Source organism: Mesoplodon mirus (genome assembly GCF_964341445.2).
Source record: "Mesoplodon mirus genome assembly, chromosome: 9".
Lineage (NCBI taxonomy): Eukaryota > Metazoa > Chordata > Mammalia > Artiodactyla > Ziphiidae > Mesoplodon > Mesoplodon mirus.
Window position 1 is genome coordinate 102,297,325 of NC_138985.1, and position 22,936 is coordinate 102,320,260.

General features: G+C 52.2%; 1 protein-coding gene and 1 long non-coding RNA gene across 3 annotated transcripts; one reads left to right on the plus strand and one right to left on the minus strand.

Moving 5' to 3' along the window:
- Nucleotides 1–1,694: 1,694 nt before the first annotated feature.
- On the plus strand, nucleotides 1,695–17,940 carry ADCK2 (aarF domain containing kinase 2). 2 transcript variants are annotated; one of them, XM_082632817.1, is made up of 8 exons: nucleotides 1,716–3,003; nucleotides 4,935–5,081; nucleotides 7,223–7,351; nucleotides 8,357–8,452; nucleotides 11,320–11,571; nucleotides 12,943–13,071; nucleotides 13,926–13,979; nucleotides 17,531–17,940. In XM_082632817.1, exons 1-8 carry the CDS (start codon nucleotides 2,071–2,073, stop codon nucleotides 17,669–17,671), a joined length of 1,881 nt encoding a protein of 626 aa, XP_082488943.1. In that variant the 5' UTR covers nucleotides 1,716–2,070; the 3' UTR covers nucleotides 17,672–17,940. The 2 variants fall into 2 exon arrangements, with proteins under 2 accessions (XP_082488944.1, XP_082488943.1); XM_082632818.1 differs by lacking the exon at nucleotides 13,926–13,979 and having other exon boundaries at nucleotides 1,695–3,003.
- Nucleotides 3,193–21,062, minus strand: LOC309810646. The gene is made up of 3 exons (XR_014295036.1): nucleotides 19,643–21,062; nucleotides 7,392–7,421; nucleotides 3,193–3,208 (listed from the first exon to the last, which is right to left on the minus strand). It is a non-coding gene; the product is annotated as an uncharacterized lncRNA (long non-coding RNA).
- Between the last annotated feature and the right edge of the window lie 1,874 nt (nucleotides 21,063–22,936).

A 22,936-nucleotide genomic window follows, 5' to 3' on the forward strand; every position in this document is an offset into this window, starting at 1 on the left:
CCTTAGGCTGTGAGTGGCGGTCACACTTCCAGGAGCAGGCATGGGCCACGACCTTGTTTCCCTCCCCAGGGCCCTTCCACTTGTGAGGCCCTGGCAGACTTCTGTGGAAGCCTGTCACCCTCGTGGAGATAAAGGGTCATGTATGTAGAGGTGACTGTGGTACCCCAACACAGGGCAGCCTCCTAAGCCCCAAAACGCAGAGCATAAGACCACTGGGCCCTCCCTGGCTGTGTTGGCTGATTTCCAAGCTCTGTTCTGCTCTCCTTTGCTCTCTAGAGGTAGCTGACCTTCCTTTGGTTCTTCAAGGTTAAAAAAACAAACTCCCCCAAAACATCACACCAAATACCTTCCATCTGGGGGCTTAATACTGGACTGAGTTTAAGAAATACTGAGGCTTAATAAGTATTGGTTGGGGCTTCCCTGGTGGCGCAGTGGTTGAGAGTCCGCCTGCAGAGGCAAGGGACACGGGTTCGTGCCCCGTTCCGGGAGGATCCCACATGCCGCGGAGCGGCTGGGCCCATGAGCCATGGCCGCTGAGCCTGCGCGTCCGGAGCCTGTGCTCTGCAACGGGAGAGGCCACAACAGTGAGAGGCCCGCGTACCGCAAAAAAAAAAAGTATTGGTTGAATGAATGAATGTTCTTTCCGGAGCCACTCCCCAAGATCCAAACACGTTCCCCAAATCGGGGCAGACAGGGACTCCAGCCGTCCAAGGACAACGCTCCTAACCCCCGCCCTCAACCCCCCCCCCCCCCCCCCCACTTCTCGCTCAGCTGAAAACAAGATCCGTGTTCAGGAACCGGTTTTCAGGTCGCCCAGCGTTTCCGCGTTTCCGCGCTCTTTGTAACGAAAGCTAAGGATGTCAGTGGAGAGACAGACGCGCAGCGGGGAAAGGGGGCATGGAGGGCGCGTTGGCGTTTTGGGTTAATTCTATTTCTGGGACTCCAAGACGCGAGGGCCGGGTGAGCCTCGGCCGCAGTCCGGCTCGCGTCGGCTTTAAGGGGCGGTCCCCGAGCCTGCGGGCGGGCGGTCCCGGAAGACGCGGATCCCGCGGCCTCCGCGTCCGGATCCCCGGTCCTCTGCGCCCGGATCCCGGGTCCTCCGCTCGCGGACTCCCGGTCCTCCGCGGCCCGATCCCCGGCCCTCGGCACCCCGATCCCCCACCCTCTGATCCCTGGCCCTCGGCACCCGATCCCCGGCCCTTGGCACCCCGACCCTCCGATCCCCGGCCCTCGGCGCCCCGATCCCCGGCCCTCGGCGCCCCGATCCCCGACCCTCGGCGCCCCGATCCCCGACCCTCTGATCCCCGGCCCTCGGCGCCCGATCCCCGACCCTCCGATTCTCGACCCTCGGCGCCCCGATCCCTGACCCTCTGATCCTCGGCCCTCCGCGCCCCTTCCACGCCCTTGGCGCCCGGACCCCCATCGCGCGCGGAGACTCGGCTCTCTACAACCCCGCCCGACTCCTCCCCACACCGTACTCGTTGCCCGGGTCCTCGGCCGTCCGCACTGCCCCCGCCCCAGCTCTCCACTCCTCGCCCCGCCTGGCCCTTCCTCACCCCCACCCGGGCTCTCGGCGCCGCGGCCCTCCGCATGGTCCCCCCAGCCCCACCCCGCGCAGCCCCTCCGCGCGCCGGCCGGCGTGCGCGGTGACCCTGCGGCGGCCCGGCTCTGTCTCCACCCGCGCGGCCACCTCGCGCGGGTCACGTCCCCGACCTGGGCCTGGCTTGGTCCCTCCGGGGCTCAGTTCTGAAAGCCCTCGGGCCTCAGGCCCAGGCGAGGTACCCGGGAGGGAGCGGGGACGGATGGGCCAGCCCTCCTGCGACGGAGGTGGGGCAGGGTTGCGGGCCCGTGGGGCGGGGCGGCCCTGCGGAGGCAGGACTCGCAGCAGGACCCGGCAGAGGCTGCACGCACGTGGCGAGGTCTGAGCGCGCCGCGTCTCACAGCTGCCTCGCTCTCAAGTGGAATACTCAGCTGGGGCCCCGACTCAGACCAACCTTGCGGAAAGAAGGAACGAAGATGGGTGCTCCTTAGGTGGAGGCAGGCAGCCTGGACCGCGACCTCTGGGAGAGCATGGTGACCCCCTGGCGCTTCTCTGTCAGGGTCTGCTTGTCGCACCTAAGGGGCTTGGAGCTCAGCAAGGGCCTCGGCCTTCTGAGACCCTCTGGGTGCTGTCGCAAGGCTAGACTCTGTTGGCTTCTGCTTGGCACTTTGCCCAAACTCATCTCAGCCTCTGAGGACATTGGCAAGGGGGGCCCTGAGAGCTTGTGTCGGCAAAGGACCAGTTGGAGTGACCTGGCTGAAAACGGGCCACTGGAGAGGGTCCCCCCGGAGCAGCGGCTAGGCTGCCTCCTTCTGCACTTGCGGATCTGGCTCCGGGCGGGGGCGCTCTTGGTGAAATTCTTCCCCCTCCTTCTACTCTACCCCCTCACCTACCTGGCTCCCAGTGTCTCCAGGCTCTGGCTCCACCTGCTTCTGAAAGCCACCGAGACCTCCGGTCCAACGTACATCAAACTCGGCCAGTGGGCCAGCACCCGACGTGATCTCTTCTCAGAGGCTTTCTGTGCGCAGTTCTCCAAGCTGCACGTCCAGGTGACGCCCCATCCTTGGACCCACACTGAACACTTCCTACGGCAGGCCTTCGGAGAGGACTGGGGGAGGGTCCTTTGCTTTGAGAAGCAGGAGCCTGTGGGTTCCGGCTGCGTGGCCCAAGTGTACAAAGCACGTGCCAATCCTGCCTTCCTGGAGAATGACAGCATCCGGAGACTGGCCACAGCCTCCAGACTGCAGCTTTCTTCGGAAGCTGGGAAAGTCCGGGGGCTGGGAGAGCTCCTTGGACACTTGGGGAAGGACTGGAGGCCTCAAGGAAGTCTTGCCGACCAGTCATTTCTAGAAGGGCTGCTCTTCCCTAAAGCTGACCTGGTTGGATCGAATGCAGTCTTGTCTCAGGCTTCGGGACTCGCCCATGGACCACAGCCAGATCACCTCATCCCCGTGGCCGTGAAAGTAAGTGTTCTGATGTTTGCAGCCAGGCCCTTCCCATCTCTAAAATCTCACCGACTCCACGGAGCTGCCCAGATCAGGAAGTCCCCCTTTGCAAGTCACCCCACATTGCCTTCCATGGATTTCTTTTAGCTTGACCATTATCTGAGTGCCTATGATGCGCACGCTGTTTGATTTCTCGGCTTGAAGGAGTGGTGATGCGAATGGTCTGAAAGAGGAAAAGGAAGAGGGTTTGGAGTTGGCTGCCGCTGTGGGCGGAGGACCCACCACTCAGCTGACCTCCCGCTCTGGGGTCGGGATAGATCCGAGACAGGCTGTGTTAAGTGTGCTGTGGTGAGCCCAAGAGGGTGGCGCTCATTTTACAGAAGTGGTTTCCTTCTCTATTTCCAATCACCCCTTCCTGGGCTCCATCAACTCTTCTCTCCACACCTTTCCACCCCTGTTGAGCACGTCCCCAGGAGAACTGGCAGATGCTAGTAGCAAATACCCCGGTGCTCTCTTTTACCCCCTCAGATAAAACCCTTCCAAGGGTGCCTCACTCAGACCTACTGAGTTATACTTTCCAAGGGAAGAGCCTGGGCCTGGCTTTTTATAAATGCTGCAAATGATTCTCATCATTAGGCACATTTAGGAAACACTGGTCCAAAATATCTCGAAGGTTCCCTCTGCTCTGTGGGATACAAAAGGAGTGGATGCCTGCTGTATACCAGGAAACATGCCCGTCACGTCAGATGCGTTGTTTAATCTTTATTAGATGCCCGAGATAGGCATTTGTTTTTCTTATATCTTTATTTATACTCCACTTTATTCCTAAAAGGATTTGAGGTGGAGGGAGGGGCTATTGTCTGCATGGGGTTTTTTTGTTTGTTGTTTTGGCCATTCCATGCAGCATGTGGAATCTTGGTTCGCTAACCAGGGATCGAACCGGCGCCCCCCTGTATTGGAAGCATAGAGTCTTAACCACTGGACCACCAGGGAAGTCCCCTATCTTCATGTTTTAAATGATAGAACAGGAGGCTGAGAGAAGTTGCGCAGCTTGTCCAGTTTCTTACAGGAAATGGGTTGCAGAACTGGAGTTTGAACTCTTTCCATCCCACCTCTGGAGTTCTGTGACTCTAGAGCAGTATTTTGCAGGCTTTGGACCACCTGACTCAGCTACCTGTACACTCAGTAAAATGCAGATTCCCAGCTCCCCTTCCAGCCAGTCTGATTCAGTACGTCTTTTTTTTTTTTTTTTTTTTTTTTTTTTTTTGCGGTACACGGACCTCTCACTGTTCTGGCCTCTCCCATTGTGGAGCACAGGCTCCGTTCGCGCAGGCTCAGCAGCCATGGCTCATGGGCCCAGCCGCTCCACGGCATGTGGGATCTTCCCAGACGGGGGCACGAACCCGTGTCCCCTGCATCGGCAGGCGGACTCTCAACCACTGCGCCACCAGGGAAGCCCTCAGTACGTCTTTTTAAAAAATATTTATTTATTTGGCTGTGCTGGGTCTTAGTTGCAGCATGTGGGATCTAGTTCCCTGATCAGGGATCGAACCCGGGCCTCCTGCCTTGGGAGCGTGGAGTGTTAACCACTAGACCACCAGGGAAGTCCCTGACTCAGTAGGTCTTGGAGGAGGTCTGGGAGTCCACATTTTCACCAAGCAACCCAGGGTGACTTTTATGCTCACTAATGTTTAGGAGTCACTGATCTAAACTTAAAATGTATTTGGAAGGAGAAGCCCACCTATTCTTCCCAGCAAAGCTGAGTACCATGCAGGGGAGCTGCCCTCTGAGTCTCCTCAGGAAGACACAAAGGGAGGAAGGCAGGAGCATCCTGGGCGTTGGGACTGCTTCCCCTTTGCTCTGATGAGAAGCCTGCTGACTCTCCTTTGACGGGGTGAACGTGCCCTCCTGATTGATCCCTCCTGTCTCACTGTGCCTCTTTTTGGCAGGTGTTGCACCCTGGCCTGCTTGCTCAGGTGCAGATGGACCTGATGCTGATGAAGATGGGCAGCCGAGTCCTTGCACTTTTGCCAGGAATCAAGTGGCTCAGCTTGCCTGAGATTGTGGAGGAATTTGAGAAGCTCATGGTGCAACAGGTAAATTCTCTTTCCCTCAGTTGTAAATGGCACACAACAGTTTTTGCCATTAGCAGCTGCTTAGTAAATGCTGAATGGATGAGTATTTTCCCAGTGTGTTGTGGCTAATGTAGTATATTAGTCAGGATAGGTGATGCTAGCTGATATAACAAAGAATATCCAAATCTCAGTGACTTAATGCAACAATGTTATTTTTTGCTTATATGAAAGCTCCATGCAGGTGAACTGAGGGAGTGAGTGGGAGCTGTACTCCATAGTTATTCAGGGACCCAGTTTCCTCCCAAATTTGTCATCTGGGATCAGTGTGGAATGGGGAGAGAGACCACGGAGAGCCATGTAAAGGATTCTGTGGCCAGGTCTGGAAGTGATATATATCACTTCTTCCCGGTTACAGGTCAGAGCTTTAATCACACGGGCCCAGTGTAACTACGAGGGAGCTTGGGGAAGGCAGTCTTCCTTAGTGTCTGGGATGAAAATGAAATGAGTCTGGTGGAACATATAGCATTATCTGTGCCACAATCAATGGCCGAACTCCAGAAGGAAAAGAAGAATTAGCGAAGTCACACACTGTGCCTTTGGTTTGCTTTGTTTCTGGGGTTAATGAGTAGACAAGGACTTCCTCCTTGTCCAGGGCCCTTGGGACACCTGTTTAAGTAGCCAGACTTGGTAAACATGCTGGAGGCTCTCAGGGCTCCAAGGAGGCATCTGTGCTGGCTTCCTGGCAGTTGGCACAGAAATTGGCAGGCTTTCAGAAGCAGTGTACCAAGTCTTCATTTATGTCCTCTGATTTAGGGTTTTAAGCCCCAGGGATGCGTCTTAACGTTTAGAAAGCTTTGCTTTACGCTATGGAGTTGTGTAGTTTTGATAATAAAAGAAAATTAAAATAGAGAAAAATAACTTCTTTTCTGACACCCATCTTGGCATTAATCACTCTCAGTTCTACCACCCACCTGAGCTTCAGTTCCCCTTTGAGAAGTCTGATAGGTATCATGGGATCTCATCACTTGAAGCTCAGACCTCTATAGCACACCCCATTTATCTCAAAAATCAACTCTTCCTAGCAGCTGTAGCTCTGAGTGGTCCAATCACGTTCCCAGCCTTGAAATCTTAGAGTCTGGGTGTATGTAGTGGGTGTATGTTCATTTATAAATTCATGTAACATGTATTAAGAACTGTGTTAGAAGCTGGTGAACTAAGAAAACAAGTGAGGTTTTCCTGTCCTCAAGGACAATATAGTAGGAGGAGGAGGGCTGATGTGAAATATTTGGAGAAAAAGCATGAGTTACAACAGGAGTCTCTACAGGTTCAGTCAGGTTCAGCTGAGGCTCAAGAGGGGAAGTGGTCATTCCACCCTGAGGGTCCAGGCTCCCTAGGCTTGCACTGATTCGCGAAAGGGGAGTGTTTGCAGTTGGCCCAAATGGGGGAAGAACATTCCAGTCAGGGGGAGTAAGCAAGGCACTGAGAGGGGAGGCATCTGGCAGGCTGAGATGTCCGGCACTCTGCAGACTGGGTGCAGCTGGAGTTTGGGGCAGTAGTGGAAGGAGGAGGCGCCCCGAGAGATGGACCTGGAGAGAGAAGCAGGGGCCAAACCACGGCCCACCTTGGACGTCATCCTAATGAATGCAGACTCCGTCCTGCAGGTGGGGTGGGGGGGGACGCCAGCACATGGATTGGAGAGAGGGAAGATGGGGGACAGGGAGCCCAACTAGGACACCTCTGTTAGGGTTCAGGTGACTGGTTTTGAGTCACCGTGGGAGGAACAGTGGGATGGAAAAGGGGAACAGATCTGAGAGTGGTGAGGGCTGCAGAGTTGATGGCACCGAGTCTCCCATGGGTATGGAGGGTAAGAGAGAAGGTGTAATCTGCAGTGACTCGCAGGTGACTGGGGGCAGGGTGAACGTAAATTCAGTTTAGACAAGTTCTCCAGAGAGTCTGCTGTCTACAGCTTGGAGTTCACATCGTGGGGTAGGGATGGGGCTTGAGACTTCTGGGGCAGCCCGAGTTTCTTGGGAGTTCTGCAGGAGAGTAGGTGGGGAAGGCAGGTGAATCTCGGGACTTGCTAGCTCTCGGGGGGTTCAGATTTTGCTGTCCCTGGGCCCAGACTACCCTTTCCCTCCCCTCTTCTCTCCATTTCCCTGTAGATCGACCTGCGTTATGAAGCTCGGAATCTAGAACACTTCCAGTGCAACTTCCTGAATGTGAACTCTGTCAAATTCCCCACCCCTCTGCGTCCCTTTGTCACCAGGGATGTCTTGGTGGAAACGTATGAAGTAAGACTGAGAGCTTCCCCTGGCCGCACCTTTTACTCACAGTCAGGTCGTCTCCCCTTCACAGGAAGGCCTGAGTTGGAAAAGACAAAAGCCAAGAGAGCATGTGATTACTGCCTGGGAAACTGAGAGGGGTCTGGATATGCCTGAGGGTGGAAGGCAGTGTAGCAAGGTGGCTGAGAGCCAGGCCCTGGCCTCAGACTTTCTGGATTTGGAAGTCTGCTCTGCCACTGGATTTGCTGGCTGGCTTCAGTTCCCTCCTGTACAACAGCAGGCAACCCTTCCTGCCTCATAGGGTTGTCCCAAGAATCAATGACACATTGAATGCAAAATGCCCTCTGCACAGAGACTGCACAGCCAAAGTGCTCAACAGAGAAAGTGCTCAACAAGTATTCCTGTCATGGCCTTAGCTGTCTCCTGGTTCAGTCTCCTTTGTAAAGATGGTGATGAGGTCCAGAGGAGTGACCTGAATGACCCACTGTTACTAGCTGTGTGACTTTGAGCAAGTTACTTAAACTCTCTGGGCTTTCGTTCTTTTATTTGTTAATTAGGGATAACAAGATCTATCTCAATAGGCTGCTTTGACAATTAAATAACTAACCTATACGAAATGCGAAAGGCGTACTGACTGGCTCCCCTTTCTTCTCTCTTCTTTTTCTTTTCCCTCCTGTGAGGTCACAGAGCTATTCATGTCCCCATTGGCTAATTCTTGACCAGAAACAAGCTCACCCTGACAGCAAAGCCTCTCTTACCTGTGGGTGGCAGTCATGGGATTTCCTCCCTAGTAAACCTATGGGACTTGTTGATACGTGTTGTAGAAGGGAAGGGTAAACAGGTTAAAGTTATCTTGTGGGTGACAGATTCATAGGGGCTCTAAGAAAGGAAAACCTCTCCGGGTCACTTCCCAATCAGTGGGAAGGCCGTGCGGGTGTGTCCCCGTGGAGATGAGGAGCGGGGCAGTCGCGGGCTGTGCAGGCTAAAGCTGTTCTCTCCCCGATCTTCCCCCAGGAGAGTGTGCCTGTGTCTAGTTACCAGCAAGCAGGCATTCCCGGGGACGTGAAGAGGAAGATTGCGCGGCTGGGGATCAACATGCTCCTGAAGATGGTGAGTTCACGGCGGAGCGGGCGCTCAGCTGGCACACGGTGGAACTGTGTGTGGGAGGCGGGGGACCCTGCTCGGCCAAGCAAACGGCTGCTGGCTGGAGAGGGTCAGCTCTAGAGATAGCCAAGCTGACCCAAACGCGCCTTCTTCTGCAGCTTTCTGTTGAGCACTTTCTCCGTGTCATGCGCTGTGTCTCTGTGCAAGAGTGTGGAGGGAGACCCAGGCCCCGCCCGACTTGCCTACAGTTTAGACAAACAGCCAAAGACAACCTCGGGTGTTACATGCTATTTCATTCATTCATTCAGCAAGTATTTGTTGAGCACCTGCTATGTGCCAGGCACTGAATTAAGTGCTGGATTTACAGTTGTGAGCAAAAGAGACATAACAACAGTGTTCAGGGAACATTCCCGTTCAGTGGGAAGACAGGTGATGCTAAGTGGTTAAGTACGGGTACCCGAGGGTCACTTAGGATGGGCCATCCCAGCCCCAGGATTTGTTCAGGAAGTGGTGCCATCTCCTCTGGGATGTGAAGGAAGTCTAGCTGTCTCCTTGGAGAGGATGGCCTGACAATAATTATTAATGAGTTGACACTCAAAAAAGGCTACAGTGAGCCCAAAGCAATATCAGTTATTTCATCACCAGTAGTAACAGCAGGAATCCACCATTGTTAGCAGCTCACGTGTAGGAGCAAAGAAAGAAGATACACGGGCTTCCCTGGTGGCGCAGTGGTTAAGAATCCGCCTGCCAATGCAGGGGACACAGGTTCAAGCCCTGGTCTGGGAAGATCCCACATGCCGTGAAGCAACTGAGCCCGTGAGCCACAACTACTGAGCCTGTGCTCTAGAGCCCACGAGCCACAACTACTGAGCCCATGTGCCACATCTACTGAAGCCCACGCACTCTAGAGCCCGTGCTCTGCAACGAGAGAAGCCACCACAATGAGAAGCCTGCGCACCACAACGAAGAGTAGCCCCTGCTCGCTGCAACTAGAGAAAGCCCGCGCACAGCAACAAAGACCGAACACAGCCAAAAATAATAAATAAGTAAAAAAAAAAAAAAAAAGATACTGAGATTGTTGAGGGTCTGAGCTCTTCCTGGTGGTTGGCACAGAAGAGAGTGGTCGAGGCAGAGACGGCTGGTCTAGGATGCATAGTGAGGACGAGTGCCCAGGCCTGGGGGTGCAGAATCGGGGTAGGAAGGAACCAGGCGTGTGGTCAGAGAGTAGGAGGAAAGAAACCAGGTAACCAAGGTGGAGCCGTGAGGCCCAGGCAGGTGGCAGAAGTGGGGCGGAGCTGAGAATGGGTGCGCCGAGCGGGACGGTGGTGTGGTGCAGGCAGACAGCACGGGAGGCTGTAAGCCAGACACCTGCAGAGGGCTCAGGGTGACAGGGGCTGGTGGTTGAGTGGCTCTGACTTCACCTCCAGTCCTGGGGTGCGTGGGTATTGAGAATAGGTAGCCCTCACCCAAGGGGCTCCTGGAGAAGCAGGGTTCTCGCCGGAGATCCGGGTTTCCACTGTCAGCACAGTGGAAGCTCAGCAGGGAGAGGACTTTGTCCCCAGTAACAGGGCTCCGAGGCACACCATGGGCCAGAGGGGAGGGTGCAGGGGGGAGTAGCTAGGGGAGAAGCAGTGCTGAGCAGCGCTCAGGAGTCGGGAGATCACAGGGGGCTTCTAGCTTGTGGGATCAAGGACCCTAGGGGCTCAGCTAACAGCAAGGTGCCAGGAGGTTCTGTCCCAGGGTCAGGGGTCAGCTAGCCTTTGGTGACCGTATCCTACAGGTGTGCAGGCCCTGGCTTCCTCAGTTCCTGGGATTTTCACCAGGATAGCAGCCTCCCTTACCTCCAGCAGAGCCAGGATCTGGACTAGAAAGGTCCCTCTGTGGCCTGCTGCCATGACCATCATGAGGGATGGGGTCTTCAGCCTGCATCCTGTAGGAGGAAGGGCTCTGTGTTGGCTGGAAGGAGTCCCCCAGGAGCCCCTCCAGCAGCAGCTGTTCTGTACCTCTGCCCCGGGTCTCTCCTTCCCCTCATAGAAGGATTGCTGGTGGTTTCTATGATCTTTCACAGCAGGCAGATTCCTGTTCCACAAAGTCACGCGTCAGGCCCAGGGACTGTGGCTTTCTTTCCTGCTTAGCAGGTTCAAAGCCATTTCTCCCAGCCTCCCCAACTCCACGTGCCAGTACAGCTGTCAGGATCACTGTTAGACTTCATTATGTGGACGGATGGAGGTAATGGAGGCGAAGTCTGCTTTATGAAATATTTTTAAAGAAAGGAAGTTACATGAATTGTAAGAACTGAGAGGTTTGGGGACAATCTGTCAACAATGACTAGATAATTTTTAATCTGAATATTAATTGCTCAACTCATAGAGTAAAACTAAGTCTCTTGAACTGCGGTTTGGTCTTTCATCATGTTCCCCTATGATCTTTTTTTTTTTTTTTTTGCGGCACGCGGGCCTCTCACCGCTGTGGCCTCTCCCGTTGCGGAGCACAGGCTCCGGACGCGCAGGCTCAGCGGCCAGGGCTCACGGGCCCAGCCACTCCGCGGCATGTGGGATCTTCCCGGACCGGGGCACGAACTCGTGTCCCCTGCATCGGCAGGTGGACTCTCAACCACTGCGCCACCAGGGAAGCCCCCTATGATCATTTTCAACGCTCTTTACTTTGAAAATAAATTTTCTCTTGAAAACATCAACCTGGCTTGTCCCTTGAATCGATGATACCAAGCTCTGAGACTTTATAAATGCACACCTCTCTGCCTTGTAATTCATCATCGGGAACTCGTGTCACCCTGGAAGCTTTTCCACGTGTGGCCTCGTGGTGATGGGATGGTGAGGTTGACTTAGCCTAGAGTAGCTCTGATCTCTTCCCAGATATTTGTGGACAACTTTGTCCATGCGGACCTTCACCCTGGGAACATCCTGGTCCAGGGCGCTGATGGTCTTCCCAAGAGCCAAGAGGCGCAGCCTCAGCAGGTAGATGTCTGTGACGCGCTGGCGGTGGCTGTGACGCCTGCCCAGTACCCGCTGTGCCTGGTGCTTCTGGATGCCGGCATTGTGGCCGAGCTGCAGGCTGCCGACCTGAGGAACTTCCGGGCAGTCTTCATGGCCGTGGTGATGGGGCAGGTGAGACCCGCTGGGCCCTTGGGAGTCGGGGCTGAATTTTTTAGGCCCTTGGGAAACTCGGGGCTCCTCAGCGTTTGTCATTCTTGTAAATGCCTGTGTTTGCCAAGGGCGCTCCTGATGGAAATGGGTGGAGCAGAGGGAAGAAGTGGGGAGAAGGAAAGGGAGCAGGAAAATGAAGCTGCTGAAGGCTCTGTAGTCAGAACGGGCCTGTTCGAGGGGCTCATGATTTGGAATAATGGGAAGACACGCCTCCTTCCCAAATGCTGTTGTTCTGGTGGTCTCTCTTCCTTCCTCAGTAAGTGTGCAGCTGGGCCCTGGGAACACTAGCTTCTTGACTGAATAACAGCCGCCCTGGTCTGTGCCATTTGCTGCGAGAAGGTGGGGCTGGTGAGAAGCAGCAGCTCAGGGAACTTATTCACCAGGTGTGGGAAAACACGTGATTGGGGCGGGTGGAGGGGGACATAAGTGGTTTTAACCCCTCACCCCGTGCCTCTGAGGGGCTCCAGTGGTTGAGAATTATTATTTAGCAAAAGGGACTCAGCAAAGCCCCTACTGAGTCAACCTAAAGTGCCACATCAAGGGTGACAGTGAAGTCTCCAGCAAGAAAGACCCTGGGAAAGAGAAAGCTGGAAGGAAAGGCGAAATTCAGAGGAACCCCTGCTTAGGAGGCTTCTGAGGGGGCAGACCAGAGGCTTGAGCCTGAGCCAGTTTGAAAGCATCTCCTGGGCCGAGGTTCAACGCTGAGGTGCAGCGGCTGGTGAGGGGGTGGGAGGTGCTCCTCTGCACAGGTTTGGGCAAAAGAAGAAGGTCACAGCCGAGAAGGAGGAGCTTGGCTCCTGGGCTGTGACCACCGGGGCTGCGTGGGTGCTGGGGAGGCCATGGAGGCTTTGATCAGGGGCTTCCTGGGTGGAGGAGGGGCGAGACGGCTGGAGCACAGAGGCCGGGTCAGCCGTGAGCAGGGAATTCTGTTCGGGCGGGAAGACCGCCCTCGAGGATGGTGTAGCTGGTCCAGCCTGGCGGCAGGTCCTGGTGGCTCTGGGGCAGGCAGGTTGGTCGGCAGTGCCGTGTAGCAGACACTGGCTTTGCAGCTGGGCCTGGGGGGCCTTGGAGGCAAAGGAGACAGTGCAGCTCCTTTCCTTGACTGTGCTGAGTATAGGTGGGGCCCCACTGCCCAAGACAAGCTGCAAAAGACCTTGACTATTTACCAGGTATGGTGGGGCGGGGAGGTAAAGCTAAAAAAGGATGGGTGGCCAAAAGCAGGGTGGTAGAAAATTTGAGGCGGAAACAACTAGGATATGAAGAAGTTTGGGCACAGCATCTAGTTTTGTGCCCTCTTGACTCTACCAAGTTTTTTTCTTTTGCGTCTTCCAGGGCCAAAGAGTGGCTGAGCTCATCCTGCATCATGCCCGGGCCAGTGAGTGCAAGGATGTGGAGGGATTTAAGGCTGAGATGGCCAGGCTGGTGACCCAGGCCAGGAAGAACACCATCACGCTGGAAAAGGTGAGCAGGCCGCTCCAAGGGCAGGGGCCTCGGGGTGTTTACTGACCTTGCCCTTGGACACAGCAAACCACAGGTCTAAGGGAGACCTCTTCATGGGGGGAGGTCTTGAGGGGCTTGGGTTTTAAGGCTGATAAAGAACAAAGCTTTTCCTCTGCCCACATCTTTGAGGTGTGAGGAGGCCCTCTGGAATCCCGGCTTTCAAGAGCGGCTCCTTGACCAGGCTCTCGTGGGTGGCTGCTGGGACGGTGACATATGTAGTGCTGCATACCTGCCCCGCCCAGACCGGGGGTCAGCTGTTCTGCTGCCTTATCTCCGTGGAGCTCAGCGGAGCATGGCGGTGGGGGGAGGGAGGACGGAGGCCCCTGAGCAGACAGAGGACATACCGAGTGTTCACGCCCTCCATTTAGACCTGCAGCAGAGCCCACTTGGTATTCTCCACACAGTTCTGACAAACCTGAGTTTTCTTCCCAAGTTCATTCCCAAGTCCACACTAGCTGGAGCGAGTCAGAACAAGAGGTGGCCCCCTGGCAGTGGGGAGCGGCAGCGGGCCCCCGGCGCTGCCTGTCTTATTTATTCCGAAGTGATGTGTGTGTGTGCCGGGAGCGCGGGGGTAGAGGCCTCCAGGCTGGTCCTTCCGAGGAGTCTTTGAACTCAGCTGTGAGGTGGAAGCTGGGTGTGTGTGCGTGCAGTCCTTTCTGGGATTTGTCAGGCAGTCTGCTTCTGCTCACTGCTGTGTGTGTGTGTGTGTGTGTGTGCGTGTGTGCGTGTGTGTGGACGTGGGACGGGGCCGGCAAGGGAGAAGGGGTTCCCGGGGGGCTCTGCAGCCTCTGCAGCCTCTTTATTCTGTTTTCCAGCTTCAAGTTTCCATCCTTCTCTCGAATGTCTTTAAGTTGCTGATGACTCACAAGGTGAGGCCTGGGTGGAGAGCTCGCCCTCTGGTCAGGCAGGAGGGCAGGGCTCTGGGGAAGGCGGGTGGCCTCAGGGTGGTGACAGGTACTTTTCTTATGTGAGATCTCGTTTTTTTGAAAACGCTGCATGCACCGATCCCTGTGGTGAAGAGTGCTGTTTCTGTTTCTTGACGTCCGGCAAGATCTTTCCTTGGTCACGTTGTGATCCCACGTTGGTGGGGTTTTTGGTGAAAAACTTTTATGCTTTCCAAAACTTTTGACAGGTTCCATTTTAAAAATGACTTAAATATCACCTTAGGATTGGGGAAAGCTTTAATCATTGCTAGGGGGCTGGCTTGGAGAGAACCGGGAATGAACACACACTCCTGGGAGTTCAGTTGCACGGGACGGGGAGCTGGAGGGTGAGGTTCACAGCCAGCTCTGCACCAACCAGCTCTGACCTGCTCAAGTCTCTCCAAGTCTCCCCGGGGCTGCTGGGAGGGCCGGATGAGGCCGTGACAACGGTAGTGGTGTGCCGTGACTCCCCTCTACGCACCTGATTTAGCTGTGTAACATTTATTAGTACCTGATTTAATCCCCGCAATATTCCTCGAGGCCGGCACCGAGCAACTCACCCCCGGCCAGGTGGCCCCCATGGTAGTGCCCGTGCCTGCAGCCCGACTGCGGAGCCCCACTCCCAGCTGCTTTGTTCTCCGGCCTCTGGTGCTCCCACTGGCGCACAGCCTTTCTCACACACTGCGTGGGACACAACGGTTACCAGCACTTTAGATGTTTGCTGTTGTCATTGTGATTCTCAGGACAGGACAGCAGAGAGAGGGCCGATCAAGTACAGCCACTCTATTCAAGTGCTTCACCAGGCACTTAATTTAAAACAATTCAAAACATTTTAAATTGTGGTTAAAAAAATAATATAAAATGTACCCCTACCCATCTCCAAGTGCACAGCTCAGCAGTGTCAACCACATTCACAAAGTTGTGTAACAGATCTCTAGAGCTCTAGAATTTTCTCATCTTGCAAAACTAAAACTCTGTATCTACTGAACAAAAGCTCCCCACTTTTCTCTCCCCCCAGCCCCTGACAACCACTGTTCCACTTTCTGTGTCCATGATTTTGATGACTCTAGATTTCTCATATAAGTAGAATCATATGGTATTTGTCCTTTTGTGACCAGCTTATTTCACTTGATGTAATGTTCGTGAGGTTCATGCACTTTCTAGCAGGTGATAGGATTGCCTTTTTTTTTAAAGACTAAATAATATTCCATTGTATGCATATACTGTATTTTCTTTATTCGTTCATCCTTTGATGGACATTTGGGCCACTTCTACCTCTTGGCTACTAAGAACAATGCTGCAATGAACACGGGTGTGCGAATGTCTCTTTGAGATCCTGCTTTCAATTCTTTTTGGATATTTACGCAGAAGTGGGATTGCTAGATCACATCGTTTCTTTTAAATTGAAGTACAGTTCTTCCCTGGTGGCGCAGTGGTTGGGAGTCCGCCTGCCGATGCAGGGGACACGGGTTCGTGCCCCGGTCCGGGAAGATCCCACATGCCGCGGAGTGGCTGAGCCCATGAGCCATGGCCGCTGAGCCTGCGTGTCCGGAGCCTGTGCTCCGCAACGGGAAAGGCCACAGCAGTGAGTCCCACGTACCGAAAAAAAAAAAAAAGAAAAAGAAATTGAAGTACAGTTGATTTACAGATGGTATTTTTTCTAGTTTTTGGGGGAAGCTCCATACTGTCTTCCACAGCCTGAACAATTTTACATTCCCACAATGAGTGTGCATTTGTAACATGCCGCTTTCTCCTGATCAGCCATCTGACTCCTCAGACAAGTTTTTGGGCCTTAACTGGGACAAATACCCCTTATTTATTTATTTATTTATTTTAAAATATTTAAATATTTATTTTATTTATTTATGGCTGCATTGGGCCTTTGTTGCTGGTGCGGGCTTTCTCTACTTGCAGCGAGGGGGCTACTCTTCATTGCGGTGCACAGGCTTCTCTTGTTGCGGAGCACAGGCTCTAAGTGCTCGGGCTTCAGTAGTTGTGTTATGTGGGCTCAGTAGTTGTGGCTCACGGGCTTTATTTATTTATTTATTTATTTTTAATAAATTTATTTATTTATTTTTGGCTGTGTTGGGTCTTCGTTTCTGTGTGAGGGCTTTCTCCAGTTGTGGAGAGAGGAGGCCACTCTTCATCGTGGTGTGCAGGCCTCTCACTGTCACAGCCTCTCCTGTAGCGGAGCACAGGCTCCAGACACGCAGGCTCAGTAGTTGTGGCTCACGGGCTTTGTTGCTCCGCGGCATGTGGGATCTTCCCAGACCAGGGCTCGAACCCGTGTCCCCTGCATTGGCAGGCAGATTCTCAAACACTGCGCCACCAGGGAAGCCCGGCTCACGGGCTTTAGAGTGGAGGCTCAGTAGTTGTGGCACACGGATTTAGTTGCTCCGTGGCATGTGGGGTCTTCCTGGACCAGGGCTCGAACCTGTGTCCCCTGCATTGGCAGGCAGATTCTTAACTACTGCGTCACCAGGGAAGCCCCCTTTACTATTTTTTTTTTTAATTAATTAATTTACTTATTTTTGGCTGCGTTGGGTCTTCGTTGCCATGCACAGGCTTTCTTTTTAGTTGCGGCGAGCAGGGGCTACTCTTTGCTGTGGTGTGCGGGCTTCGCACTGAGGTAGCTTCTCTTGTTGTGGAGCACGGGCTCTCGGCGCACGGTCTTCAGTAGCTGTGGCTCGCGGGCTCAAGAGTGCAGGCTCAGTAGTTGTGATGCACGGGCTTAGTTGCTCCACGGCATGTGGGATCTTCCCAGACCAGGGCTCAAACCCGTGTCCCCTGCACTATCAGGCAGATTCTTAACCACTGCGCCTCCAGGGAAGCCCCCCTTTACTTTTAACAAAGATTATTTCCCCATGAGTCAACCTTCTATTGCCTGACCTTCTGTCCACCTGAAAAGAGATTCTTGTTCTAGGTTTAAATCCTGGCTCTACTCTTCCTCACCTAGAGGCCTTGAGCAAGTCACCACCTGAGCCACCCTGAGCCTTAGCTTCCTTATCTACTGAACGGAGATAATGAGAGTACTTTTGAGAATTAATTGGGTAATCCTCATAAATTGTTATTACTATTAACCTGGCTCCAAAGGGGAAGAAACTCTGCTGTATTTGCGCAAAGCCGGTTGTGCTTAGTCTCAAAAAGACTACTGTGGATTTTGAAGAATGACACTTATTTAGATTTCTGGTTCCCGGTGTAGCTGTAAACTATTCACTTTAGTATTTTTAAGTCATTCACACACTTATACACTTCCCCTAGAGAAGAGCTGTACACACTGCATCCCCTATATTTTCCTTGATATTTCTAGTAGGTGGGGGGTTGGCTGAGTAGATGAGATGGTGGGAAAAATGACTGGGTAGGGAAAAGAATGTTAGGTAGATGATAAAAATCACATGGGCGGGTAGACGAGGCCGGGAGTGGACGGTGACATGTTACCCAGGACACTCTCTGTATATCAATGGGCTTTGGAAAGAACCACTGTTTTTCTGTTTCAGGTAAAGCTTGAAAGCAACTTTGCCTCAATTGTGTTTGCCATCATGGTGTTGGAGGGGCTTGGCCGCTCACTGGACCCTAACCTGGACATCCTGGAGGCAGCAAAGCCCTTCCTTCTGCAAGGACTAGCGACCTCCCCCTGACTGCAGCAGTGGGTGCTTCATCTCAACTGGAGGCCACTCCCAACAGCCTCTCCTGTAGCAGCTTGAACATTCTAAAATTGGGATTGTGGAAGACCTGCCACTGCTTTTCACTCTGATTTGGTTTCAAGCATCTGTGTTAAAAGCTTTGGGTTAGTTGGGGAAGTAAAGGGAAAGAAGGTCCTCTCAGTTCAGTCGTGGAAGCTGGGCCTGGTGTCAGGGAGACAATGTTCTCTGAAGGAGGACGAATAAACTTACTTTGTTTTCTGGTATTTCCCTCTTCTCATCTTAACCCTCTATACTCCCGGATCAGGTGGGTCCTGCTGGTTGTTTCCAGACTCTGATATCTAGGTTAGAAAATGTCATAGACTCCTGTAGACCCATGGCTTCCAAATGTTTTTTGTTTTTTGTTTTTTTTTGGTGCACTGCTTGCGGGATCTTAGTTCCCTGATCCGGGACTGAACCCGGGCCCTTGGCAGTGAAAGCACAGAATCCTAACCACTGGACCGCCAGGGAATTCCCCACAGTATTTTGTGTTTTTTGTTTGTTTTGTTTCAATTTTTTGTGTGTGTGTGCGGTACGCGGGCCTCTCAATGTTGTGGCCTCTCCCGTTATGGAGCACAGGCTCCGGACACGCAGGCTTGGCGGCCATGGCTCAGGGGCCCAGCCGCTCCGTGGCATGTGGGATCTTCCTGGACCGGGGCACGAACCTGTGTCCCCTGCATCGGCAGGCGGACTCTCAACCACTGCGCCACCAGGGAAGCCCCCAAATGTTTTGATTATGTGCCCTATTGGTAAAAAGTTGCATATATTTATATATACATGCACATATATAATTTATAAGTTTTATACAGGTGCTACCATCACTAGCCAATCTCTGGAGGCACAGCCTTCACTTAGGGCAAGTTTCATTGTATCTCAAATTATCCTCTGGACAATTTAAAATATTTTTTGCCAACCTCTTGCTAAGTTGTATTATAAGGTAAAAGGAAAAAAACCACAATGATTAATGGTTAATGTGACATACTAGAGATAGGAACAGAATCAGCTCTGCCGTTCTTCTTAAAGATCCCCTGCGCTCACATATTAGCATTTAGATTCTGGTTTTTCTGAGCAACGTTCAGGCCCTTGTGCATTTGCCCAGGGTTAATTTCGGTTAATATTAATATATAGATAATATAATAAGTACATCCTGTTAACCAGGACTGGAAATCCACGGTAGCACCCAGTGACACTCCAGCAGTGAAGGAAGGGGTGGCGGCCACTGCCGCCCTCTGCACTGGGCTCATCTATGGACTATTCTCTCAAAGCTGGTCTGACGTGTGTCTGGCCCACATGGACGTAGAGGGCCGCAGGGTCAGCTTGTAGAGTGGATATCAGTAAAGCTTAATTTCCTGTTTTTGATAAAAATAATATTTTCCCCACATTCCAGTGGATTCTCCTGCTTGTTTTGGAGACCACGGCTCTAGACAGTGAGTGGAAGCTCAAGCCTCCCTGCTCTCTAAAAGTCCTGCTCTGACCACAGGACTAGATCCTTTCATTCTTTCCTTCTTAAGGATAAAGGTTCTGTCTTTTAGGGAACAACTAAGGTTTAGTTGGACAGATTCCTTTGGCGCAGTTTTTTTTTTCAGAGGGGTGGAGATGTTGTTTGTACCTTCCAAGTCTTGAGGGGAGGGCATTCGAATCAGGTAGTGAGGTGCTGGGGGGCTCCAGGCAGCCCTGTTCAGCTCCCTTCTCATGGGCAAGCCAGCCAGACATTCGGCCCTTGTGCCAAAGGCACATACACTTACACTGTGGGGCGAGAGAAGGGGCCACTGACACATAGCAAGTGTCTCCCTGAGCGAACACCGGCACCACTGAGCCTTCCTTTAAAGCCAATGGATTCTATCAACCCACTGTGACATGTATTAGTTATCTATCACTGCATACAAACTACCCCCAAATATAGCAGTTTAATACGACTATACTTGTTACCTCATAGTCTCTACAGGTCAGAAATGTGGGTGCAGCTCAGCCGGTCCTCTGCTTAGTCTTGCACGCCTGCAGGCATCTTGGGGCTCCACTGGGGTGTTTGATGCCAAGCTCACTCATGTAGTTTCTTGTGGGCTGTTGGACCAAGGGCCTCAGTTCCTCAGGAGCCATTACAGCAGCAACAGAAAACAAACACAGGCTGGATTGAAGAGGAGAAAAATGGTTAATGGTTGTGCTTTAATACAGATAATTTGCTGATTTTTAAAATAAGTATCTTAAAAATGCTAAACTTGATTTATACGTTCATCTTCATAAGGAGAAAAGGCTACTTCTTGGGTATAAGTTGATAAAGTGGCCAGCAGGGCATCTCTCTGAAGGAAGATCACAGCTCAATCCCACTAAAGTAGAAAGAATAAGGTTCATTTCTGTGTTACTAAAACCACTGGAAAGACAAGTTCCTTTCTTCTTTACAAGGCTTATAGGGAAAGGGAGATGAAGCAAGCCTTTAAAAGTAGAAAATTAGGGAATTCCCTGGCGGTCAGTAGTTAGGACTCGACGCTTTCACTGCTGTGGCCCACGTTCAATCCTTGGTCAGGGAACTGAGAACCCACAAGCCTTGCAGCGAGGCCAAAAAAGCACCCCCCAAAACCAAAAAAAAAAAAAGGTAGAAAATTAAATAAACATGAAGTTGTGTAAACAAGTTTTTTTTTTTTTCCTTCCTCATCCCCCTGCAGTGTTCTCTATTTCTAGCTATGGGATAGATTTTTGATTTGGGGTTAGATGCTATAATGTTGGGCCATTTAGAGTCTGTCCTCACAGTTTGAATCTGATGCATGTCGAAGCTAAGAGCTCAGTGTCTGGGCTTGGCATCCTTTCCCTCACCTTCTAAAATGCGTCCATTCAAATAGTGTGCTTATCTGAGAACCAAAAAGAGGGTCGTCATGCAACCTGCAAAAGGCAGTCAGGGATATTTGCCCTTGGAGTTTTTAGAGCATGTCTGCAAAACAAATATGCGTCGCTGTTACATAGTCAAAATAGTTTACTGATTGGGACTCTAAACTTTTTATAGCAAAAAATCAGAATTTGTGATGCAAAACATTTGAGCTAAGGACCCCACAAATGGTCTATAGAACAATATTGCTTTAAATACAAGCCAGCATTAAAGTTAAAACTTTTTATTTTGTAACTCAGCAAGAAGGGGAAGGTAAATGAATTTTAGTGTACCTGAAAAGCTTTTGCTGCCAGGAAAGGAAAGTATTAACAAAGCAATAAAAAATTTCTGAGCACACGCTGTGGGCCAGGTACTCTGTTAAATGGCTGATGAAGGGCACTGAGGCTTGGAGAAGTGACTTATCCAAATTCATAGAGCTAATCGTTGGCAGAGCTGAGGTTTGAACTCCAGATCTTCAGACTCAAGTTCTCTGCTTTTTTGTTTGTGTGTTTACGCTGTGCTTTTTTTTTTTCTTTTTTTTTTTTTTTTTGGTGGCCTAGGAATCACAGCATTGTGCTTTCCTGGGAGCAAGGCAGGCAGCTGTATAATATGGGCAGAGAGCTCCCTTAGGAAGGATGGAAAGCCCTGTCCTCCCAATTCGTGAATTTCCTATCTTAGTGATTTGTATATGTCACTAGGAAGGGTAAGCGGTGAATGGTAGCCCAGAGAAAGCCACACTATTGCATGTCAGCTGGGAAGTCAACTTGCACCCAGAAAATAGTAAATTCTTAACTATAATTTATATACTTAGAAGTTAGGAGGGCAGGAAAAGGCAGGGTGTGGGGGGGATGAGTCCTACAGGGCCAGAGGTCAGTCAATAAGTTCTTCAGAAGGGCATCATAGTAATCATAGCTTTATGTAAGCCTCTCTCCAGGGAGAGGGGTTTCCAGTTACAGGGCACATGGAGGCCCATATCTTGCCACAGAAGTAGTGTCAGTTATATTCAATGCACTCAAATCCCTAAATTCAGGTCTACATTTCTCTCCATAAGTTTCCTATTTTTCATGCTTATGACTCAGTGTGAAGTCTTCAGTGCTTGGCAGGTGATCCATTTCAAATCGAAATCTCCAAGGTGTGAGGCTGGCAGGTTAAGTTTATAATTTAATCAAATCTGGAAGTTCTTAGGAAAACTATAACCCATAAGTGGGGACCTTAAGAATCTGGGGGGACTTCCCTGGTGGCGCAGTGGTTGGGAGTCCGCCTGCCTATGCAGGGGACACGGGTTCGAGCCCTGGTGAGGGAAGACCCCACATGTCGTGGAGCAACTAAGCCCGTGCGCCACAACTACTGAGCCTGCGCTCTAGAGCCCGCGAACCACAACTACTGAAGCCCGCGCGCCTAGAGCCCGTGCTCCGCAACAAGAGAAGCCCGTGTACCCCAACGAAGACTAGCCCCCGCTCGCCGCAGCTAGAGAAAGCCCGCGCGCAGCAATGAAGATCCAATGCAGCCAAAAATAAATTAATTAAATAAATAAATTTTTAAAAAAAGAATTTGGGTCCTGGGGAGAGGGGTGTCTACAGAAGTTTGGAGTTTGTCCAGGACTTAATAGAAGGCAATATTAAGAGACAAAAGCCAAGAATCCAGGGCTGGCTCAGGATCAAGGAGGCATAAATTGGAAGCCTGCTAAAACGCAGATTCCTTGGCCCTACTCCAGACGTAATATCTGGGGTCGGGCTCCTCAGGGGGTTCTGATACCACCAGTCCAGGTGCTGACATTTGGGAACCACTGGGTTGGTAATCAAGTTCAAGTTTGCAGAACAATACAACCATGAAGGCTTTAAAGAAACCGTTGAGGCTTTGCAGGAAAGAAGAGTACAGTGGACTAGCTTTGGGAAGGACATACTGTTTCAGAAAGGATGTGGCCGCCTAACACGGTCTGGAAGGGTAGTTAATTCAGGAGAGCAGGCAGGGAGGCGGGTCCAGGTCGGGTAACAGCATCAAGATAAGCACCGGTAAGGAGGAGCGAGCTCAGTTTCAGGGTTAAGTTTCTTAGCGCCCGCGTAACGAAGAGGGGCTCCTGAAGCGGAGCGCCGAGGCGCGGCACGCCCATCCGGGGGCTCCACCTAGCCGAGTTCTCCAGAGCCGTCTACACCATTCGCCTTTCAGAGGCGCCTCCTGACCATCACAGCCACGGCGAGCCGGGTCCCTCCGTGCGGAGGGCGAGCTCAGCTAGCAGCCCCACGGTCCTCACAGCTGGGAATGGCCTCCGACACTAATTTGAGGCGGGAACTCCTGCTTCCCCGCCCGCCTCCGTACTTCCCATTCCGGGAGATGGGCGGGGCGACGCCATTGACGTCACTGGGCGG